The sequence below is a fragment of the Lynx rufus genome, unplaced genomic scaffold (assembly GCF_022079265.1).
Source record: "Lynx rufus isolate CCGP_SWC_20201006 ecotype Redwood Valley unplaced genomic scaffold, mLynRuf1.p SCAF_6, whole genome shotgun sequence".
Taxonomy (NCBI): Eukaryota; Metazoa; Chordata; class Mammalia; order Carnivora; family Felidae; genus Lynx; species Lynx rufus.
The window spans coordinates 123,392,377-123,415,300 of NW_025814878.1; the positions used below are offsets into that span (position 1 = coordinate 123,392,377).

At 36.0% G+C, this 22,924-nt stretch overlaps 1 protein-coding gene across 4 annotated transcripts in view; it reads left to right on the forward strand.

Moving 5' to 3' along the window:
• FARS2 (phenylalanyl-tRNA synthetase 2, mitochondrial) overlaps nt 1-22,924 on the forward strand; it is a 532,084-nt gene that overhangs the window by 165,687 nt on the left and 343,473 nt on the right. For all 4 annotated transcript variants that reach the window (XM_047101724.1, XM_047101725.1, XM_047101726.1 and 1 more), the window contains one exon: nt 12,225-12,384. In XM_047101724.1, coding sequence (XP_046957680.1) covers nt 12,225-12,384 — 160 coding nt within the window. The remainder of the gene's footprint in view (nt 1-12,224; nt 12,385-22,924) is intronic.

Sequence of the window (22,924 nt, forward strand, 5' to 3'; positions counted from 1 at the left end):
AAAGAAATCTTAACAAAGTAATATCAAACATCTTTTCTGGTCACAATGGTATAAAACTAGAAATAAATAAAAGATGAAAGCTAGAAAATTCATAAATATTGGAGATTAAACAACATGCTACTTAACAGCCAGTAAGTCAAAGAAGAAATCAAAAGAGAAATAAAAAAATGTCACGAGACAAATTAAAATGGAAATACAATGTAGTAAAACTTATGGGATGCAGCAAAAGCAGTTCTAACAGGGAAGTTCATAGTGATAAACATATAAAATTAAGGATGAAAAAATATTTCCTATCAACAGCCTAAGTTTACAACTCAAGAACCAGAAAAAGAAAAATAAATGAAGCCCAAAGTTAGTAGAAGAAAGGAAGTAACAAAGATAGAGTGGAAATAACCAAGATAGAGGCTGAAAAGACAAGTAGAAAAAAAAAACAATGAAATTAAGAGTTGTATTTTTGGAAAGGTTAACAAAATAGATAAAACCTTAGCTAGAGTTAGCAAGAAAAAAAAGCAAGAAGCCTCAATATAAATAAAATCAGAAATAAAAGATGAGACATTACAACTGATACTACAGAAATATAAATGATAAGACTACTATAAACAATTGCATGTGAACAAATTGGACAGCTTGGAAGTGGATAAATTCCTGGAAACATAATCTACCAACATTGAATTATGAAGAAATAGAAAATCTGAACCGACCAATAATGAATAAGGAGATAGAAACAGTAATCAAGAACTTCCTTATAAACAAAAGCACAGGACCAGATTGCTTCACTACTGAATTCCTCCAAACGTTTAAAGAAGAATTGATACCAATCCTTCTCAAACTTTTCCAAAAAACAGAAGAGGAGGGAGCATTTTTACTTATTTTACCCTGTTGCCCTGTTTGCAGACAAAGACAATATAATGAAGGAAATTACAGGCATTCTTTGGAGATATTTCAAGTTCAGTTCCAGGCCACCACAATAAAGTGAATATCTTGGTAAAATGAGTCTAATGAATATTTTGGATTCCCAGTGCATATAAAATTTATGTTTACAGTATACTGTAGTCTATTAAGTATGCAATAACATTATGTCTAAAAAACAATGTACATACCCTAATTAAAAATTCTTTATTGCTAAAAAATGCTAACCATTTTCTGAGCTTTCAATGAGTTGTAATCTTTTTGCTGATGGAGGGTCTTGTCTTAACGTTGATGGCTGCTGATTGATCAGGCTGGTGGTTGCTGAAGGTTGGAGTGGCTGTGGCATTTTCTTAAGACAACGATGAAGTTTGCAGCATCAGTTGACTCTTCCTTTCACAGTTGATTTCTCTGTGACATGCTATGCTGTTTGATAGCATTTTATCCACAGTAGAACAACTTTCAGAATTGGAGTACATCTTCTCAAACCTGCTGCTTTACCAACTAAATTTATGTAATATAAATCCTGTTATCACTTCAATAGTCATCACAGAATCGTCACCAGAGTAGATGCCATCTCCAGAAACTGCTTTCTTTGCTCATCCATAAGAAGCAACTCCACATCTGTTAAAGTTTTATCATAAGATGGCAGCAGTTCAGTCACATCCTCAGGTTCCACTTCTTTTTTTATTAATGTTTATTTTTGAGAGAGAGAGAGTGTGCGTGCATGCACGTGCAAGTGGGGGAGGGGCAGAGAGAGAGGAGAGGGGGACCGAGGATCCAAAGTGGGCTCTGTGCTGACAGCAGTGAGCCTGATGTTGGGCTAGAACCTACAATTGGAAGATCGTGACCTGAGCCAAAGTTGGATGTTCACCTGACTGAACCACCCAGGTGCCCCACCAATTCTAATTCTAGTTCTCTTGCTATTTTCACCACACGTTACTTCCTCCAATGAAGTTTTGAATCTTTAATTTGTAAACAATGCAATTTCTGTGATGTGCAAGAAAGTGAACACAATAACATGAGGTATGACTATAGTAGAGGCCAATACCCCAATGATCATAGACGCAAAAATTCCCAACTAGTATTAACACAGGTATTAGCAAACTGAATTCAACAGTACATTCAAAAGTTCATACCATGTCCAAGTGAAATTTATTGCAGGAATTCAGGGATGCTTCAGTGTCTGCAAATCAATGTGAGATACCATATCACTGTAATGAAGGATAAAAATCATATCCCAATGGATGCAGAAAAAGCATTTGACAGAGATCAATATCCATTTATGGTAAAAACTCAACAAAATGTGTACAGAGGGAATCCACCTCAACATAATAAAGGCCATATATGACAAGCCCACACCTAACATCATACTCAGTGAGAAAAACTGAAAGGTTTTTTTTCCCCCCAAGATCAGGAACTAGACAAGTATGCCACTTCTTGTCACTTTTATTCAACATAGTACTGGAAGTCCTATCCAAAGCAATAAGGCCCAAAAAAAGAGTCCACATTGGGAAGCAAGCAGTAAAACTATCTTTATTTGCAGATGACATAATATTATATGTAGTAAACCATAAAGAACCAACCAAAAAACTGCTAGAACTAATTCAGTGAAGTTGCCAGTTGAAAGATCAATATACAAAAGTCTGTTTTGTTTCTAAACACTAATAACGCACTTTCAGAAAGAGAAATATTAATTTGGGTTTTGTAACCAAAATATATAAAGAACCAATAAGAGTCAATAAACAATTTCAATTAAAAATGGGAAGAGGAACTGAATAGAAAATTTCCCAAAGAAGATATACAAATGGCCAACAGACACATTAATCAACATGATTAATCATGATATGTTAATCAACATCACTTCTCATCAGGGAATTACAAACCAAAGCCACAATGAGATATCCCCTCATACCTGTTAGAATGGTTTTTATCAAAAAGACAAGAAGTAACAAGTGTTGGCGAGGATGTGGAAAAAAGTGATTCCTTGTGCACTCTTGGTGGGAATACAAATTTGTGCAGCCAGTATGGAAAACAGCATGGAGGTTCCTCAAAAAAATTAGAAATAGAACTTCCACGTGATCCAGCAATCCCACTTCCGGGTATTGTACCAAAGGAAAGGAAATCACTATCTTGAAATGTATCTGCACCCCCATGTTCATTGCAGCATTATTTATAATAGCCAAGATATGGAATCAACCTAAGTGTCTATTGATGATGAATGCATAAAGAAAATGTGGTACACACACATACACACACACACAAATATTTTTCAGCCACAAAAATGAAGGAAATTGTGCTATTTCTTACAACATGTATGGACCTTGAGGGTTTTCGATGCTTAGTGGAATGTCAGAAAAAGGCAAATATGTATGATCTCACTTATATGTGAAATCTAAAATCCCCTGAACTCATAGAGAAAAAGTTCTTGGTTGCCAGAGGCAGCGGGTTAGGAGGTAGGCAAAATGGGTGAAGGTGGTCAAAAGTTACAACTTCCAGTTATGAGAGAAGTAAGTCCTGGTGATGTAATATACAGCCTGGTGGCAGTAGACTATAATACTGTATTGTATATTTGAAACTTGCTAAGAGAGTAGATCTTAAAATTTCTCATCATTAAAACAAGAATTTGTAACTGTGTGTGATGATAAATGTTAACAAAAGTTATTTTGGTTATCATTTCACAGTGTATACATACCTGAGGTCATAATGTTGTCTACAAATCATATAATGTTCTGTGTCATTTTTATCTCATTAAGTAAATAAAAATAAAAAGGCTAATCTTCATCTTTTGGAGTGGACACAGAGCAGGGCTGTCACCCTTTGGGCCCTTTTTTCATGTATTTTGTTAGTTACTCCAGAGTTACTCTGCAAGACCCAGCTCCAGTTTCCTTCTCCAGTTGAATAACTTGGCATTGTTAGTCCAGTGTATTTTTTTAATGTATGATTGTGAGTAAATATTTCTTTTTTATTATCCAGCTAGATCCTGTAATAGGATTTTTACTTTTAATGGATTATAAAAGGTATCTTTTGGAACCTGGGGCTTTTTCAGTTCTGGTCAGTTATTTATTTGGGGGGGATAATAACACCTTATACCTGGATATGCATTTTGACTAAGAGCACCTCATTCTTTTTTTCTCTGTACCAGTACTAATGAAATATTTTCTTCCATTTCATCTTACTAGTTCAGCTCTCCTCCTTTTTTCTGATTAATGTATCCTTGGAGTAGTTCTTATTCCTAGGGAAAAATGCTTTATTTTTATCCGTAGGAATACTTGACACTCCTTGCTGATTTTTTGTGTAATTATTTTGGGGACAGTAACTGTATTTACATAATATTATATATATGTACTATTATATACATATTATGTAATATTATATACATTATATATAAGTTATTTGTGCTCTTATAACACTATATGTGTAATATTATATATATTATATATAAGTTATTTGTGCCCTTATTTGTGTATTAAATTAAAAGGCACATGGTGTCATTATGTATAATTTTTAATTTTGATCACTTGGTAAATATGGCATCTATTAGATTTCTGCACAATAAAGTAATTATCCTTCCCTTTGCAATTAATAAGTTTCTTGTGGGAGAATACTTTGAAGCTATATATAAATATCCTCTTTTTCAATATATTTATCCCCACTAACTTTAGAATTCATTGAGAATTATTGCCTGAAATGATTACTACTTTAGTGTTTGCCAAATGGTCATTTTTTTTTAATCCATCATTTCTTCTAAAGTTATTGTTTAGAATTTTATTATTAGAAAGGCCAGCCTTTACCTTCTTTCATATGTATTTATTCACCTATTTATATCAGTATGATTTTGTGGATATTTATTTATTTTGTGGGTTATAGTTCCTTACTAGAATGATTTATTTGGCTTTTCAGTTGACCCCAATTTGACCACTGGGAGCCCCTTCAGTCTCCTATTTCTTTTCACACGTTTTCATCCTTCCTTGGCTCCACATTGTATCTCAGGTTCATGGTGTGTTCTCTCTGCCTCAGCCCTGGAATCATTCATTTCTTTAGGAGCCCTGCCTTTTCATTAAAAAATGGTGTTTAGAAACCCAGGCTTGAGTGCCATTATTGCTAGTGGAAGGTCATTGTTTCTAGGTCCCCTCAATGGACAATACATACATGTAAGTGTATGTACATGTACTTTTTGTTTTGTTTTTTCCCTGAGAGAGACCTTGAGCAGGGGACGGGTAGAGGGAAAGGGAGAGAGAGGGAGAATCCCCAGCAGGCTCCGTGCCTAGTGAGGTGCTTGATGAGGGGCACAGGGCTTGATTTCATGGCTGTGGGATTATGACCTGAACTGAAATCAAGAGTTGGACACTTAACTGAGCCACCCAGGTGCCCCTACATGCACTTTTATTTAATTTTCTTTTTTTTTTTAATTTCTTTAACGTTTATTTATTTTTGAGACAGAGAGAGACAGAGCATGAAAGGGGGAGGGTCAGAGAGAGGGAGACACAGAATCCGAAACAGGCTCCAGGCTCCGAGCTGTCAGCTCAGAGCCCGACGCGGGGCTTGAACCCACGGACCGCGAGATCTTGACCTGAGCCGAAGTCGGCCACTCAACCAACTGAGCCACCCAGGCGCCCCTAATTTTCTTTTTTTATCTGTATATGCGTAAAAAATATGAATTCATATTGATACCTCCAATTCCAGTCATTATCACATGAGTCTTTCTAGTCTTCCTCCTCATTTTTTTTTTTTGACAGTTAGTTAATTGCCTGGTTCTCCTTACCCACAACGTATTTGCTTACTTGATCAGTTCTAGAATGAACATCAGATAGTTTCAGAAACGTTGGCACATACAGTATTTGCTTTAATAATTTTGTGTCTAACGAAATAGTTAAAATATAATTTTTCACATTTACTTTGGTTGGTTCTTTTCTACCCTCTTCAGTGTGGCAGTGTCCTTTAGTAAGAATAGAATTAGTGCTGTTATTATTTCAGTTTGAGTTCTCACCACATCTGGGTGGGTTTTAATTATTATTTTTTTTTTTTTTTTTTTTTTTTTTTAATTTTTTTTTCAACGTTTATTTATTTTTTGGGGGACAGAGAGAGACAGAGCATGAACGGGGGAGGGGCAGAGAGAGAGGGAGACACAGAATCGGAAACAGGCTCCAGGCTCTGAGCCATCAGCCCAGAGCCCGACGCGGGGCTCGAACTCCCGGACCGCGAGATCGTGACCTGGCTGAAGTCGGACGCTTAACCGACTGCGCCACCCAGGCGCCCCTATTATTTTAAATTTTTTTGAGTAGACAAAATATTACCGTGATTCTAAATGTCAGAACTATACAAAAAAGTTTACTTAAGAAAGTCTTACTTCTGTCTCATCCCCCGACTCCTACTACCTCCTTCTCTTGACTCCATTTCCACTCACTGATTCTTCCCAGTCTGCAGTGTGTTACCACCTCCTTTCCTTTATGAAATTCATCTCTTTAGTTTTCAATTCATCTTTTCGATGCTGTTTGCTCAGTTTTATTTTATACAAATGAACAGATTTGTGTATATTTTTTTATTATTTTCCTTTTTTTTTTTTACATGAAAAGCCACAAAATCGATTTTTTTTAAAGTAGCATATGATAAATGCTTTTTTGGTCCTTTGCTTTTTCACTTAACAGTGTATCTTGGTAATCATTGTGTATTAGTTCAGAGATTTTCATTCTTTGTTGTATCTGCAAAGTACTCCATTGTATGGATAGACCATAGTTTATTTAACTTTTTTCTTATGTATGGACATTTCTTTGTTTCTAGTGCTCTGTTGTTACAAATAATGTTACAACAAAAACAATGAACATAAGTATTGGTTCCGGAGGTTTATCTTCAGGGTAAATAGAAGTAGAATGATTGGGTCAGGAGGTGAACACGAATGTAATTTTTGTTAGATATTGCCAAATTTGCCTTCAAATGGGTTCTTCCAGTTTCTGTTTCTATCAACAGTCTGTGTGAATACAAATTTTCCCAAGCCTCACGAGAAGAATATGTTTTGCTTTTTCATTTCCACCGGTGTCATAGATTAGAAATAATATGTCGTGTTTTAATTGGCATTTCTCTTGTGAATAGGTTTCATATGTTAAGGGTCATTTTCATTTCTTTTTTTTTTTTTTTTTTTTAGTGAATTGTATATTCCTGTATTTTTTCCCATTTTCTAGTGATGTTTTAGCCCTTTGTCAACTTCTAAAAAGTTTCTTATGTATTCGGATATTGTCCCTTTGTCCCATTGTTGCCTGAAAGATTTTTTTCCTTTTCTTTTCTTTCAGTTTCCATGTAGAAGGGCCTGTGTGTTCTCTTCATTTTTTGGTAATGACTTTTAGCTTATAGTATTGTAGTCAGAATGGAGCTTATTATTTCTTATAATGGGACATACTTCTTATTTCTTCTTTATGGAGAGTACTTATGTGTTGCCGAGTCTTTAAGAAGAAAATGTATTTTATATTGTCAGGGGAGATATATGTATATGGCTATCAACTTTCCTTTATTAGTTATGTTGTTTAGCTCTTCTATCTTCTTAAGTTGATTTTGTTTACTTGATTTTATCGTAAGAATGGTATATTAAATTCTTATATTATTAGTGTTTCTAAGTGTCCTTTTCATCTCCTATGGATTTTAGTTTTTTTCCCTTTCTTCCTCTCCTCCCCACCCCCCTCCTCCCCGCCGGCTGCTTAGAGTTTATTTTCCATGTGGTGCAGCGCACATGATTATAGTGTGTCAGGAAGGCTTGTGTGTGTCTTGGATAGTAAAGAGTGGGGTTCTCTCAACTTCCTTTTAAATGTTTTGCTGTTTTGATATGAAAGAACCCAATTGCTTCTGCTTGCTGCATCCTGCCTGGTCTACAGGGAGGGTAATGGTGGGACTCTGATGAGCCTAGCACCTCCTGAAGACTGGTGGTGACCACTCAGGATCGGGGTCTGGTGTGCCTTTGCCAGGCTGACCACTAGGCTGCTTGCTCATAATAGCTTCCAGAGCCATGTCAAAGATGATCATGCTGCTGGAGGCCCGGGGAGATTCCAAGGATTCTAGGGACTCCCAACACGGTAGCCATGAACTGGAAAATGGACTTCTTCTATGGATTTTTTTCTGAATAAGCGTGATTTCTGTCTTATTTGATTTGTAAACATTGGTTAGTACTGTGTATTCATAATGACTTGCAAACTTGATAATTAATATGTCTTTTCCATGTCTAGTGGGTTTTTTTTTTTTTGGTTGAATTTTACCTTTTCTAATTTCGTAATTACTGTGCTTAATTTTTTGTTTCTGCCTGTTATACTCTACTTTGTTCCTTTATTTTTAACATTATTTAAGGTGTGTTTCTTGTAAACAGCATGTAGTTAGTTGGGTCCTACTTTGTGATCATATTTAATGTTTTTGTTCTTTTTTAAGAGGTGAATCAAATCCATTCACGTGTATTGATAATGCCTGATATGTTTGGTCTCAACTCCACAATTGTATTTTGTAGTTATGGTTATTTTATATTCAGCTTATTTCTTTTTTTTTTTTTTTTTAATTTTTTTTTTTCAACGTTTATTTATTTTTGGGACAGAGAGATACAGAGCATGAACGGGGGAGGAGCAGAGAGAGAGGGAGACACAGCATCGGAAACAGGCTCCAGGCTCTGAGCCATCAGCCCAGAGCCCGACGCGGGGCTCGAACTCACGGACCGCGAGATCGTGACCTGGCTGAAGTCGGACGCTTAACCGACTGCACCACCCAGGTGCCCCATATATTCAGCTTATTTCTTTGTCCACCAGATATATTTTGTTTTATTGTGTTTTTCCTTTTGAATTAATTTTTTGCCTTTTAGAAAGATTCATATTTTTGTTTTAATAGTAACCTTTATTTTTACATCTTTTTAAATGTTATTTCACTGTTTTCTTATTTAACTTACTAGTTTGTTTTAAAGTGTTCTTTAACTATTACTTATCATGTATACAGTAACCAATGTGTATATGTTCCACTTGCCACTTCTCCCTCTCCTTCCATTTCTTGTTCTGTTATTTCTACTTTTGTTTAGTGTCAAATCTACAATTTTATACATTAATGTGTTATTCATCATTAATGTGGTAGTTTTTCTTTTTTAGTTGAATATTTCCCAATTATGCTGTGCTTGAATAAAGTTTATTCTTTGCTGAATTCTTCAAAATACTCATTAATGTGAAATCCCCTGTGTTCTTGTATGTTTACAACTTTTTCTGTAGACCTGATGCTCAAAGGCCAGTGTTGCTGGATATAAAATTCTTGGTCCATACTTAAAAAAATTTTTTTTTTATTATTGAGTTGTCTGAAAACGTGGCTGCATTGTTGCCCTGCTTTGTATGTTGTTTTCAAGAGTCTGATTTGAGTCTAATTGCTTTGCCCTTCTAACTTATTTGGTCATTTTGCCTGGAGGCCTAAGAGATTTTTCCTCTTTATCTTTGAAGTCTGGTAGAGTTTTTCCCAGGATATGTCTTGTGTTTTGTCCTCCTAGGTGCATTTTCTCAGATGCTTATTTTATCTGGTGCCCATTAGTCCTGTTCCAGTGTTTTGTTTCTCCTCCTTTAGGGACTTCCAATTATATATATGTTATTCCTTCTTTGCATGGCTTCTATTTCCACCACTTTCTCTCAGACTTTTCTTTCTTCACCTCATTGTTCTTATCTTGGTTGTCTTCCTGCTTTTATTTAATGCCCCTTATTAAATCCTCATTGAGGCTGTTACCTCCTGCATACTTTGCAATTTAGACTTCCATTCTGAGATAGTTTTCTTCTATTTCCTTCCTGAGTTCAGTCAACTCTCTTTTCATTTCTTCCTGCTTTTCATACAGTTTTGTTCTTAATTTTTGGGTTTCTGACTCAAGCAATTATTTGTACTCCAAATGCTTGGTTTAGTGTATTAAATTTGCTTTTCAAGTAGTATGTTACCTTCTTCTTTTTCTTCTGCTTCTGCTTCTTGACTTTTTTGGGGGGAGGGGGGAAAGGATTAGATTTTCATCTATTGATCTGTTTTGAATGGTTTTCTGATTTTCTGGGGTAGGGGGTAGTAATAATTCTCTGTAGCTTTATTTCATTTTCTTCTGTTACTTTTTGTGGGTTTTGGTTGTTTAGAGGAAATTATAGTTGTCTGGTGCTCTCTTCTGTTAGTGTGGCAAAGTGTAGTCTTTAGTGGAATTTTTTGTTTTGGGTTTTTTGTTTGTTTTTTGGTAAGGTGGGTTGGGAATAGTTTTATAAATCCTCTTAAGTTTTTAGATTTGCTTTATTTTATGGAGTCCTAAGTTTTCTCTTTTGCCTCTTTTACTCTTCCCCCCTCAGTTGTCAAAGGATGTCTTTCATTGTTTTCACCTTCTTCTCTTCCATTGTAACCATGCCTTTGGAAGAGTGTAACTTTGACCTGGGCTTGCTTTTCAGTCCTTTTCTTGTGGTCCCTAGTCACATCCCCTAGAATAGTCATAGCAGTTTCACACTTAAGGTCACTTCCTCTTTCTGGTGGCTATTTTAGATCAAACTTAGTACCTCACTACTTCCCCTGTTCTCTCTTTCCCTCAATTTTTCTTCCCCTTACCTTTTTAACTTACAATCATTTTGAAAGTTGGGCATTGTCTGTTTTGTGATGAAAGCATGGTGTTTAATAGTTTTATTTGTTCTTTTTGTTGTTCTAAGTTACTGTTAAAGTAAGTGTTGAAAGACATAGACTTTGGCAGCTGCACTGTCTTCAGCTCTCATAGGACTAATTTGAGTTATAGGATAGTAGAATCTTTTTCTGAGATTTTCATTTGATTTTGTTGGCACTTAGAGGAGTTACCAGTCTGTAATTGCCTTAGTCCATTTTCACAGCCTGAGGTTCTCTGTCTTGCCCAGGTCAATGTGAGCCTTGACTATAAGTTTGACAAGAACTGATTTACTATTGTATTCATCCTTATCATGAGGGAAGTGCTTTAGGGCTGTTTATTTGATAACCCAACTTGGTCAGATACTGTGGGCTTTTCACTTTAACCTTACTTGTCATGGTAAGCTGTCATGACCAATGTTCACCTTTTCAGTTGATACTTGGAGATGCAGATATTCTCAGTGTTTCTCTCTGGCTTATGCTGGGTTTTGTTTTCTGGTTTTGTGCTTTCTTGTAGAATTTTAAGTAATTCCTCCCTATTGTGTTACTTCTATACTTTTAAGAATTTTTGTATGTTTTAGTAGAAATATGAGGAGGTTTGGTTCTAATTATTCACCCCAATGTTACTAGAAACAGCAGTTGACTCAGTTTTTTAAATTAAAACATTAAAAAAATTATTTCATGGGACATTAGGTGGAAAGAATAATAGATTCATTTGCTCAGTTCTCCATCTTTAGTCCTCTCCTAGCTGAAGATCTATTTTGTTAAAGATGGGGACACTTTATTTTGTGGTAAAGCAGCTTATGACTAATAATAGCTGTGATTAATAATGATGATTGTCTCGTATGGTTTGCCTCCCTTCTTGTCTGTAACTTTATTTTTTTCCTTGGGTCCTGAGAACAAACTGAGGGTTGATAGGGAGTTGGGGGAGAGGGGAAAGTGGGTGATGGGCATTGAGGAGGGCTTTTGTTGGGATGAGCACTGGGTGTTGTATGGAAACCAATTTGTCAATAAATTATAATAAAAAATAATGATGATTGTGATGATAATCACATTTTTTTTTAGGCATAGCAATGTGCCAGGTACTCTATGCTTTTCATGTATTATTTTAATTATCACAAAGTATCTTAATTTAGTATTATTATTTCTACTTCACAAATCATTACCCAAGATTTCTTTACCATAACACTTGCCTGTGTTTACCTGGATAGTAAATGGCAAAATTATGTCCTGGGTTTTGGTGATAACAAGGTTAAGCAAAGCCCGGCATACTTCCTGACTTCATGAACATTACAGAATTTAATTTTTGGATTATACTTTCTTACCTAGTCTCAGGTCACACTGTAAGGACACTGTAGGATGTAGGGATATAATTTTAGAGTCTGAAAACCTGATTCAGTGGTATTTGTATTAGCACTGAGGATAATGTCTGTTTTGAGGAAATGACTATAAATTAAGCCAAACTGAAATGAAGAGATGAGAAAAGATCATAACAGTGTTTTTTAATTCCCTAAAGACTCTCCATAACATGTGGCATAGTGCTTTGTTCAGAGTTGGTACCAAATGAATGTTAATTCCAGTATGTTGATTGGCTAGAAGACTTAATGGATTTTATTCTCATATTATGTTTTTTTCATGTAGACTGACCAGGATACTTTTTTTTATTTATTTATTTATTTTACTTTATTTATCTTATTCCTCTTGATTTGCAGTTATTTACTGGCATAAAGGATGGAGAAAGCCTGCAGCTCTTTGAACAGAGTTCTCGTTCTGCCTATAAACAGGAGACACATACCATGGAGGCCACAAAGCTCGTTGAATTTGACCTTAAGCAAACGCTTACCAGGCTTGTGACACATCTTTTTGGAGATGGTAGGTACTCATCTGCCTTTGTCTTCTGGGAGCTTAAATATTTAACAATTACCATCTTTCTGAAATCATTAAGGCTAGTTGTGTTGGGGTGCCTGGTCAGCTTCATCTGTAGAGCATGTGAGTCTTAATTTCAGGGTCATAAGTTTAAGACCCACGTTGGACATGGAGTCTGCTTTAAAAAAAAAAAAAAAGGCTAGTTGTGTTTAGATTTTTTGGTCTAAGTTGTGGCTTAGTGGTTCTGGTCCTCAGTGAAGTAGAACTTTACAGATTTGCTGGTTCATTTCACTTGTGGAGCCAGAGGACATGAAAATGGAATTAGCTTGAGAAGGAAAAATGATTACAACCTTTGATAAGAATGAGAATGGATTAAGATCAGTGCAGAGAAAGTGTATAGGTTGATTAGTGTTATTCTTTTAGCATACTATCATTAGGTCAGACTTGGATTGATGGGGCAAGATTCTCAACCATGTGAGTGGGCCCAGTGGAAAATTTTGTATGTTGACATACAGATTACTACTATCAATAGCAAACAGGTTCACAGTGAATTTCCTGGAGGAAGAACAGTCTTTTTAAGACCTGGATTCTCACTTCAGTCCTTGTTCTCCGTTATATCTCCAGGATAACCTTTTGTCTGTGATGCCTCCAATCCCTCTCACCATTTCTAAGTTACTTGAGATATTATTTTGCTTATTTTTAGAAAGATGTAAAAAGAAGGTTAGGGGAATTTAAAAATTTTTGACCTGTATTTGAAAAGATGTTTAGAAGACAGAAGCCTAGCATGGTTAGGATTCTGTTTTATTCTCCTACTATTCTTTTTTTAAATTTATTTTTATTTTTTATTTTTTAAAATTTACATCCAAATTAGTTAGCATATAGTGAAACAATGATTTCAGGAGTACATTCCTTAATGCCCCTTACCCATTTAACCCATCCCCCCTCCCATAACCCTTTCAGCAACCCTCAGTTTGTTCTCCATATTTATGAGTCTCTTCTGTTTTGTTCCCCTCCCTGTTTTTATATTATTTTTGTTTCCCTTCCCTTATGTTCATCTGTTTTGTCTCTTAAAGGCCTCATAGGGGTGAAGTCATATGATTTTTGTCTTTCTCTGGCTGACTAATTTCACTTAGCATAATACCCTCCAGGTTTATCCATGTAGTTGCAAATGGCAAGATTTCATTCTTTTTGATTGCCAAGTAATACTCCATTGTATATATACCACATTTTCTTTATCCATCCATTCATCCATTGATGGACATTTGGACTCTTTCCATACTTTGGCTATTGTTGATAGTGCTGCTATAACCATGGGGGTGCGTGTGTCCCTTCGAAACAGCACACCTGTATCCTGTGAATAAATGCCTAGTAGTGCAATTGCTGGGTTGTAGGGTTGTTCTATTTTTAGTTTTTTGAGGAACCTCCATACTTTTTTCCAGAGTGGCTGCACCAGCTTGTATTGCCACCAACAATGCAAAAGTGATCCTCTTTCTCCACATCCTCGCTAACATCTGTTGTTGCCTGAGTTGTTAATATTAGCCATTCTGACGGGTGTGAGGTGGTATCTCATTGTGGTTTTGATTTGTATTTCCCTCATGATGAGTGACGTTGAGTATTTTTTCATGTGTTGGTTGGCCATCTGGATGTCTTCCTTGGAGAAGTGTCTATTCATGTCTTTTGCCCATTTCTTCACTGGATTATTTGATTTTTGGGTGTTTAGTTTGATAAGTTCTTTATAGATTTTGGCTACTCACTGTTTATCTGATATGTCATTTGCAAATATCTTCTCCCATTCTGTTGGTTGCCTTTTAGTTTTGCTGATTGTTTCCTTCACTGTGCAGAAGCTTTTTATTTTGATGAGCTTTTTATTTTGCCTGCTTTCTCTTCGAGGATTTTGATGGCTTCCTGTCTTACATTGAGGTCTTTCATCCATTTTGAGTTTATTTTTGTGTATGGTGTAAGAAAGTGGTCCAGGTTCATTCTTCTGCATGTCGCTGTCCAGTTTTCCCAGCACCACTTGCTGAAGAGACTGTCTTTATTCCATTGGATATTCTTTCCTGCTTTGTCAAAGATTAGTTGGCCATATGTTTGTGGGTCCATTTCTGGGTTCTCTATTCTGTTCCATTGATCTGAGTGTCTGTTCTTGTGCCAGTACCATACTGTCTTGATGATTATAGCTTTGTAGTATAGCTTGAAGTCTGGGATTGTGATGCCTTCTGCTTTGGTTTTCTTTTTCAAGATTGCTTTGGCTATTTGGGGTCTTTTCTGATTCCATACAAATTTTAGGATTATTTGTTCTAGCTCTGTGAAGAATGCTGGTATTACTTTGATAGGGATTGCACTGAATAGGTAGATTGCTTTGGGTAGTATTGACATTTTAACAATATTTGTTCTTTCTATCCAGGAGCATGGAATCTTTTTCCATTTTTTTGTGTCTTCTTCAATTTCTTTCATAAGCTTTCTATAGTTTTCAGTGTATAGATTTTTCACCTCTTTGGTTAGGTTTATTCCTAGGTGTTTTATGGTTTTTTGTGCAACTGTAAATGGGATCGATTCCTTGATTTCTCTTTCTGTTGCTTCATTCTTGGTGAATAAGAATGCAATGGATTTCTATGCATTGATTTTATATCCTGCAACTTTGCTGAATTCATGAATCAGTTCTAGGAGTTTTTTGGTGGAATCTTTTGGGTTTTCCATATAGAGTATTATGTCATCTGTGAAGAGTGAAAGTTTGACCTCCTCCTGGCCAGTTTGGATGCCTTTTATTTCTTTGTGTTGTTTGATTCCAGAGGCTAAGACTTCCAATACTATGTTGAATAACAGTGGCGAGAGTGGACATCCCTGTCTTGTTCCTGACCTTAGGGGGCTCAGTTTTTTCCCACTGAGGATGATATTAGCATTATTCTCCCAGTATTCCTACAAAATTTTAAGGAACAGCTTTATTGAGTTATAATTGATATAAAATAAACTATACATGTTTAAAGTATATAGGCTAAGTTGACATACAGTAAAGTAAACATATTTACACACTCTCATCAATTTTGACGTATGTATATACTCATGAAACCACCATCACAGTCGAGGTAATGAACATGTTCATCACTCCCAAATTTTCCTTCTGTACCTTGGTAATCTCTCCTTCTTGCCCTTCCTTACATTTCCTCACCCTAGGTAATCATTTTTCTACTTTCTGTCACTATTGATTAATTTATACCTTCTAGATTTTTATAAATGGAATGCTATGATGTGTACCCTGGTTTTTTTCCCCTCTTTTTGGCCTGGCTTGTTTCAGTTACCATAATTATTTTAAGATCATCCATGGTGGAGTGTATATTAATAGTTCATTTTTTTTTTTTTTATGTAGCAGTATTCCATTCAGTAGTTTATTTATTCATCTACCCATTGATTGAGATTTGGATCATTTCCAGTGTTTTGCCATTATAGGTAAAGCTCTATGCAAAAGCTTTGTATATTCATGTACAAGTCTTTGTAAGGATGTATGCTTTTATTTTGCTTTGGTAAAAGCAGTGGAATGGCTACACCATGTGGTAGTTGTCTTCTAACTTTCTAGGAAGCCACTAAACTATTCTCTGATGTGGCTGTACCATTTTATATTCCTTCCAATAGTGTATGAATCTTCCAGTTGCTCTGTGTCTTCAGTGATAGTTGATGTGATCAATCGTTTTAATTTTAGACATTATAATAAGAGTACAGTGGCATGTCAAGTAAGCATTCAGCATATATAAGGAGGTCCTCCAAATAAATAAGCAAAAGTCAACCTAAGGGAGAAATGGGTGAACATTTCGTGAAGGTGACAAATGGTGTAGCTAGAATGACAAATGAACACATGAAAAGACGTTCACCCTTATTAGTACCAAAGAAAAGCAAATGAAAGCCACCAGTTATTTATTGTCATTTTTCATGTGTAAAACCTAAAAGTCTAACATTTGTGTTTGCAATGACATAGAAAAACAGATTGTAGTACAAAGTGCACGTCTTATGTGGGAGTCTTAGTTAGCATTCCCCCAGCTGGAACTTGAGTGCTCCCTTACGACTTTTAATTGACCTCTATGTTTTTGCACCTCCAGATTTCCCTACCTATGTGCGAGTTCAAATTATATTTATAGAGATTCTTGTTACAATTCATTAAGCCTCTGCTGCCCTATTTTAGCAAGGTTTGTTAGAATATCTCAACTGCTGGATGCCTAGTTCATGTAATATTTAAGAAACCACTAAATAATCCTATATATTCTTCATATATATATGTATTTTTAAAAAGAGAACATCAGCTTCATGCTAATGTCTTTTTCTAGGAGGTGAAAAATCATATAGGGAGGAGGTACAAACCAGGCTTCCAAGTGTGTTCATAATGTTTCATTAAAATTAAAAAGATATGAAGTTAAATATGACAAAATGTTTTGATTTCATAAAACTGAATGGTCGGTACATGGATATTTGCTATTTTCTATTTCTGTTGCTTGCTATGCAATATTTTGTATTTAAATAAAATAATGTAGTAGTGAAACAAGTTTCAGAGTGAGATTGTTGATAGGAAAATCCTGTTATAGCCAGCTTCTCTTTACTTCCATGATAAAATAAAGGACTTGTGACATTTTTAGCAGTAATATTATCTATTTAACACTGGAATGCAGGAGAGATGGACTGTGTTGTTTAGGCCATTTTCAAGGCAAGTTAGGGTAGAAGGGATTGTAGTATTTGAGGGAGATCATAATCCTCTAGTCGCTTTACAAAAAGGTTCATGATCATCTGACTTTTCCCATTGTCAAACGATGGAAAGAATCGTTTTTAGAACCCTCTTTATTTGTGCCTTGTGACACATTTATCTCATCAAAGGATTTGCTGTTGGTGAGGTTCAGAAACTGCCTCCTGGTTAGATAACTGAGTGGTTCTAAACAGGCAGGTAGCCTCCTTTCTTAAATGCCAGTATTTGTGTTTCTCCTACTTTGTTATTTTTTATTCTTGTCTTCCCCCCTCACCTTGTTTAGGCCTCCCAGCCCCTTCACCCTTCAACTGGATAATTCTTATTTATCCTCTAGTGTCTACTCATGTGGCCTCCGACCAGGAAACTTTCTGGTGCACAGGCTGAGTCCCGAAGCAGACGCTCTTCTGTGTGCTCATCTAAACTCTCTTTGGGGCTGGGTTTTTATTTTTCTGAGCAGGGTGGACTCTTGGATTTCCAGCACATTTCAGGCATCACAGTTCTAAATAAGTTAGATATAATCTCTGCTTTCATGGAGCCATGAATCTTGACCCCCTCACAGGGAAATGCAAAGTGTCATGACAGCACATAGGAGAGGGACCTCCCCTGAGATTGAGCATGTGCTCCAGGAGAGCTTCCTGGTTGGAGGACATCAGGGCTGACTCTAGTCATTGAGAGTAAGCAGATAGTGGTTATGGCACTAAGGCATGAAAAATGCACAAGAAAGGAAGAAAAATGGTTAACTGAGAAATCTCATGTCCACTGAGAAATGGTAGTGTGCAGAAAAATTAAACTTAAGTTCTCTTTCATCCACTTTAAAATCTTAAACAGGTCATTTAGTGCTTTAGGCCCCAGTCTTCTAATTCTTAAAAGCCAACATAATAATACTTGTTTCCCATGAGAATAAAATAAAGTAACATATGTGAAAGGTGCCTTGTAAGAAGAAAATGTTAAATAAATGTGTAAATATGAAAAATAATGAAGGACTAAGGAAAGGGAGAAAAATTAAAACAAGGCAGTAAAAACAGGGATTTTTATGAGGAAATATTTTACAATCAAAGAACAGTAGTTATGGTTGATTTGTCTTTATTTTGTCTAATGAAATGAGATGTGATTTTATACCAGACTGACATAACAGTCGTATTGGGGTTGATGGAAGCCTTAATGTCCTCTCTGAACACCAGCAAATATTTTAAAAAGAAAAAAAATGTTCTAGACCCTCTGTAGATTATAAAACCTTCCCAGGGACCTTGGAACTTTGCATCCAGTGCCGGATTTCCTTTATGTTTTTATTTTTAATATTTGTATTTGAATGCCACTCAAAATTGTGCTTTGAGACAAAAGTTTCCAGGTAGCAATTTTCCTCATAAAAAACCACTTCTGAAGTGTATGACTTTTCTGAATATTAAAATAAGAATATTAACTTTTGAAACAGCAGTGAAGTTGTTACTTCTCTATTTCAGGCAAACATTTTCTTTATTTTTAAAAATCTATTGGCCTTGACTTTTAGGTTTTAGATTTCATTACAGATCAGAGGTACTGTTTTATAAATCTTCAAATTTACTTTTTGTTTATAAGACTGAGCTCGCAGAATTGTGGAATGGCATTGAAGTAAAAAATCTACCTGCTTGGAGAATATATGTTGTTCAGTGCACTAAAGTCTATCTGATAAAAGCCTTTTATTTTTTCTTTCCTTCCAGCTATGAGATCATTTTTAACCCCATTCACCCAGTAGCCAAATACCCTGAAAATCCTTAAAGATGCATCTTACCTAGCCCCGGTGTATCTTTGCCATGCGTATTGCCAAGGGAGCCGTCTCTGGGAGTGAGCTTGTCCCCAGGTGTGTTTGTATGAGTATAACATCTGCTAAGATTCTTCTCAGGGTAGATGTTAAGCAGGGTGGGAAGGTGAGCCAAATCCAGACCCATTTTATGAACTACAAGGGCGAGGGGGTATGTATAAGAGAAAACAGGTGCTGTGTGCTCTCCTGGTGTTCACACTGAATCTTAACTACTCCCTCAAGACTCTTGGCTGTTTCTTTTGCACTCTGAACAGAAGTGCCATGTTATTACACTGGGCATTTCAGAGGGTCATTTAATTTTTTGGGGGGAGGTCTGCTAGTTTCTGAAAAATACCTTGGTAAACCATACAGGTACAAACAACCTGGGTGTCATTTAGATTACTAATAGTTTTAATTATGATAAGTGACAGTGATAGAGATAATAATTAACAGTGTCAAATGCTGCACAAGGATCTTTTTGTTTTGACCCACATCTATGATTATAATCTCTGTTCTTTTTAGACAAGGGAACCTAGACACAGAGAAATGCAGTACCATGAAGTTCACATAGTTGGAAATGTTTTGAGCCTGGGTTTTAGCCTAATCAGCCTGACTTCCAAGCCCATGTTAGAGGTAGGCTCTTTTGAAAAGATAATATTTCTGAGACTGTGAATATTTCTGAGCCTTACTCTGGCTCTTATTACTAGCTCAGGGTAGAGCCCTATTTGCCACATCAGACTCAGTTCCATTATAGACACGAAAGATCATTTAAAAACTTCAAATTCCATCTTTCTTTAATTAGTTAATGAGTAGTTACTACCTTGGCGCCCCTCAGAATTATTTAGTGACTTTTTATGTTTGTGCTTATGGTCTAAGTTTGCGTTCCCCCTTTTTTGATGTTGTTATTAATATCATATTCCTTTGTTCTTGAAAAGCAAAATTAAAAATTAGAACATACTATTTCCTTGTGGCAATTTGTTGTTATTACAGCTGCTTTAGTTCAGGTTTTTTTCCCCCTGCCTCTCCAAAGCAGTTTATTATTTTCTGTTAACATTTCAATTGTGCCAGCATCCTAAGGCTAAGAGGTTTCCAGTTTAGAATTAGAAAGGAATAAAATAACCCTTTAGATTATTTTCATGCTTGTGGCATTTGCTGTCATTTTAAACATTTCTAAATTGTTTCTCCAATATTTCGTATCCTATTTGGCCAATCATTTCTTTCAGAGCAGCTAAGGTGGGGGTTTAGGATAACTAACGTTTTAGTTTCACCCTCTGTTCCATAGGATTTACAGGCCTTCTTTGGTACAGTCTTGCTAAACATTGGATTTTCCCTTTAGAAACCATTGGACTGTAGCACAAGTTAGATTAACTAGTCTGAAGAAGAAACAGATTGTGTCCTTTGCTGTTGACTAGATATGTTGCCGTGGGCAAGTAATTTCTCTTACCTTTTGTTTAAGATAAAAAAGACCTGTGATGGTCATTGAGATACATGTCTTAGGATCCCCTCCAAGGATCCTCCTGATGAGAGTGCAGATGGCCTCCAGCTGTCAGCTCCTTTGGGGACTGCCTCAGCTTATAGGCAGACTCGTTGCGCCAGGAGATGCCTTTCCCAGGGCTGCCCACATCCAAAGACTGGTTGTGGCAGAAATAAAAAGGCCCAGCATTTTGACCCACTACCCCACTATCCCACTATAGGGCAGTCTTGATGGGCTAAGCACCAGAGCTATGTAAGGCTTTGTTGGGCCTGACTGCAGCTCATTGACTTCTTCTGTTCCAACCTGTTGCCACCTTCTTCTTCCATAGGTATTGATACCCCCAAAATAACCTGCTTGTCAACCCAACGTACATGTTGTCCCATCCAACCAAAATATCCTAGGGCTCTGTATCCTGTATGTTGACTTAGTCAAGAGTGAAGTCACTTGTAATGGTAATGAGGATCCCATATCTTTCATATCTTTTCACATTTTTCTCTATCCATGAATCCCTGTTAATATAACTGAAGTGAAAGCGATTGAGAATAGTAATTAGGTTTATAGTGGTTAGTTCTACTTTGTTCCTAAAATTGAATCAAATTAAAAAATTAAAAAAAAAATTAATGTTTATTTATTCTTGAGAGAGACAGAGAGACAGAGAGACAGAGAGACAGAGCACGAGTGGGGGAGGGGCAGAGAGAGAGGGAGACACAGAATCCAAAGCAGGCTCTAGGCTCTGAGCTGTCAGCACAGAGCCCAATGTGGGGCGCGAAATCACAGGCTGTGAGATCATGACCTTTCTCACTGAGCATAATTATCTTGAGATACTTCCATGTTTCAGCATGTATTAATGCTTCATTCTTTTTTACTGCTGAATTGTGTTATATTGTACAGACAGCTCACAATATGTTTATCTATCTAGGTGGATGGACATTTGGGGTGTTTCTAGGTTTTGACTGTTACAAATAAAGCTGCTATAAATATTTGTGTTTAGCTCTTTGTTCTTCTTCTTTTTTAAAATGTTTATTTATTTATTTTGAGTGGGAGAGGGGCAGAGAAAGAGAGGGAGAGAGAGAATCCCAAGCAGACCCCGCGCTGTTAACAAAGAGCCCAGTGCAGGGCTCGATCTCATGATGTGAGATCATGACCCACGCTGAAATTAATAGTTGGCTGTTTAACTGACTGAGCCACCCAGGTTTAGGTCTTTGTATGGGCATATATTTTTATTTCTCCTGTGTAAATATGTAGGAATGGAATGGCTGAATAGGAGGTGTACATTTAACTCTAGAAGAGACTGCCAAACTGTTTTTTCAAAGTGGTTGAACCATTTTTTTATTTCTGTTAGTAGTATATGATAGAAGTTGCTCCCCATCTTTGGCAATACTAGGTATGGTCAGTCATTTTAATTTTAGCCATTCTAATAGGTATATAGTCATACCTGATTGTGATTTTAATTTGCATTTTCTTAATGACTACTGGTGCTGAGCATCATGTGTTTATTTGCTATCCATTTATGTATTCTTGGGTGAAGTTTCCAAACCTTTTTCCCATTAAAAATTTTAAATTGATTTTCAAAGCTTCTTTATGTATTCTGCAGACAAGTCTTTTATCAGATATGTGATTTGAAGATACTCGCCCCCCCCATTCTGTGCTTGTCTTTTCATTCTCTTAACAGTGACCCTCAAAGAACAGAGGTTCTTAATTTTAATGAAATTTAATTATTTTTTTTTCTTTTATGGAATATGTTTTTCATGTAGTTTCTGAGCAATCTTAACTAACCCAGGTCATAAAGATTTTTCTACTTTGTTTTCTTCTAGAAGTTTTATACTTTTTGGTTTTATTTTTAGGCTTGTCATTATTTTGAAAAATTTTACATATGGTATGAGCTATGGATTATATATTTTTTGCATATGGATATCCAGCACCATTTGTTGAAGTAACCATGCCTTCCTACCTTTGTCTAAAATCAATTGACTGTATATGTTTGGATCTATTTCTGGATTCTATATTCTGTTCCATTCATCTATTATTGTCTATCTTGATTCAATGTTACACTTTTTTCATTATAGTAGCTTCATCACAAGACTTGAATTTAACCTTCCAACTTTGTTCTTCTTGTTCGAAGTTGTTTTTTCTTTAATTTTTAATGTTATTTATTTATTTTTGAGAGACAGAGTGCAAGCAGAGGAGGGGCAGAGAGAGAGGGAGATGCAGAATCTGAAGCAGTCCCCAGGCTTTGAGCTGTCAGCACAGAGCCTGTTGCGGGGTTCGAACTCATGAACTGCAAGATCATGCCCTGAGCTGAAGTTGGACACTTAACTGAATGAATCACTCAGGCACCCCTCAAAGTTGTTTTAATGAGATTATTTGCATCAATGTGATTATCTGTGTGGTTGAGTTTAAATGATCATTTTGCTATTTGTTTTCTATTTGTCACATTTATTCTTGGTTCTTTATTTTTTTCAGCTTTGCTTTCTTTGGATTAATTGTAGAGTTTTTACTATTTCATTTTATCTGTTTTGTTTGACTTAGTAGCTATAACTTTTTGTGTTATTCTAGCAATTACTTTATGGTT